Source organism: Procambarus clarkii, chromosome 10 (genome assembly GCF_040958095.1).
Source record: "Procambarus clarkii isolate CNS0578487 chromosome 10, FALCON_Pclarkii_2.0, whole genome shotgun sequence".
Lineage (NCBI taxonomy): Eukaryota > Metazoa > Arthropoda > Malacostraca > Decapoda > Cambaridae > Procambarus > Procambarus clarkii.
The window spans coordinates 14,072,408-14,073,856 of NC_091159.1; the positions used below are offsets into that span (position 1 = coordinate 14,072,408).

At 46.2% G+C, this 1,449-nt stretch overlaps 1 protein-coding gene across 1 annotated transcript in view; it reads right to left on the minus strand.

Annotated features, from left to right (window-relative positions):
* Nucleotides 1-885, minus strand: part of LOC123748596 (uncharacterized) — a 37,733-nt gene extending 36,848 nt beyond the window's left edge. The window contains exon 1 of the mRNA XM_069322135.1: nt 845-885. Within this exon, the coding sequence (XP_069178236.1) occupies nt 845-885 (41 nt within the window). The remainder of the gene's footprint in view (nt 1-844) is intronic.
* Nucleotides 886-1,449: the final 564 nt, after the last annotated feature.

The following is a 1,449-nucleotide window of genomic DNA, read 5'->3' on the forward strand; positions in this document are numbered from 1 at the left end:
CCACACACCACAGGTAGACCCGACCCCACACCACAGGTAGACCCGACCCCACACCACAGGTAGACCCGACCCCACACCACAGGTAGACCCGACCCCACACCACAGGTAGACCCGACCACACACCACAGGTAGACCCGACCACACACCACAGGTAGACCCGACCCCACACCACAGGTAGACCCGACCACACACCACAGGTAGACCCGACCACACACCACAGGTAGACCCGACCACACACCACAGGTAGACCCGACCACACACCACAGGTAGACCCGACCACACACCACAGGTAGACCCGACCACACACCACAGGTAGACCCGACCACACACCACAGGTAGACCCGACCCCACACCACAGGTAGACCCGACCTCACACTACAGGTAGACCCGACCACACACCACCCTGACTAGGTCAAGATACAATACCAACAACCCAATACCTTCTAATGCAATAATGGTTTGAGATCCATTAGGTTCTTATTGGGATGGTTAAGGATTAGTAGGGAGAGGGAGGGAGAGAAAGAGAGGGAGAGAAGGAGGGAGGGAGATAGATAGTGATTTTATTATCTTCACCGAAGTATGCCTCAATATATATATAATTTAGAAGTGCTACCTCTGATTTGTTGAGAACCTTAGCCTCAGAGAAGTGAATATAAGGCACTCGAGGAGGAGCTTTGAAAACGCCCCCCGTGTGCTGTGTATATTGTCTTCTATACACACACACCAATGTTGACATACAAGTCACTAACCACAACGCATGGCATGTATAGTTATCGACCAGCGAGAGAGAGAAGCACTATCGTAGAACATAACTAGCAATGGACCAATCACAGTGCATCATTACCCAGCAATGTTGGCAACTGAACCAATTGGAGTGCCACACATCGTAACACCCAGTGTGATGGGCCAATCACCAGCTAGAGTTTTTCTTGGAACAATTCACCGAGGTAATCAGACGGCTGCATAGTTCGAAATTCATGTTTCCGCTCCAGTTGCGTTCACTTATTGGCAATAACGCTAGCCAATAGACCAGTCAGAATGCATAATTTCCTTCAATTCGAGCAAAGGACCAATTATGAGCGCATATTTTTGTGTATGATGAAAGATAATTGGGATCTAGCGGACCAATTAGAGGTCCGTATTGTTGAAAGTGTGACCTAAAAGGACCAATGAGAGTACAGCATTTCACGTCGTGTATCCTAAAAATACAAGATAATAAATAAATTTGGCCTATACGAGGCCGCTGCTGTTGGCACACGCCGTGTGACTCCTCTTTACACCACAATTATCTCACCTAAATTTGGAACAATGAAGTCAGTTTGCTTCTATTAAGTTGATTATTTATTTACAGCCCTATTTTTGAACCATTTTTTTTAATCTCAATGTCTAATTTTAATCATTATTTCACGTTCTAACTTTGGTTGACATTTTTAGAGTCCTATTTATATG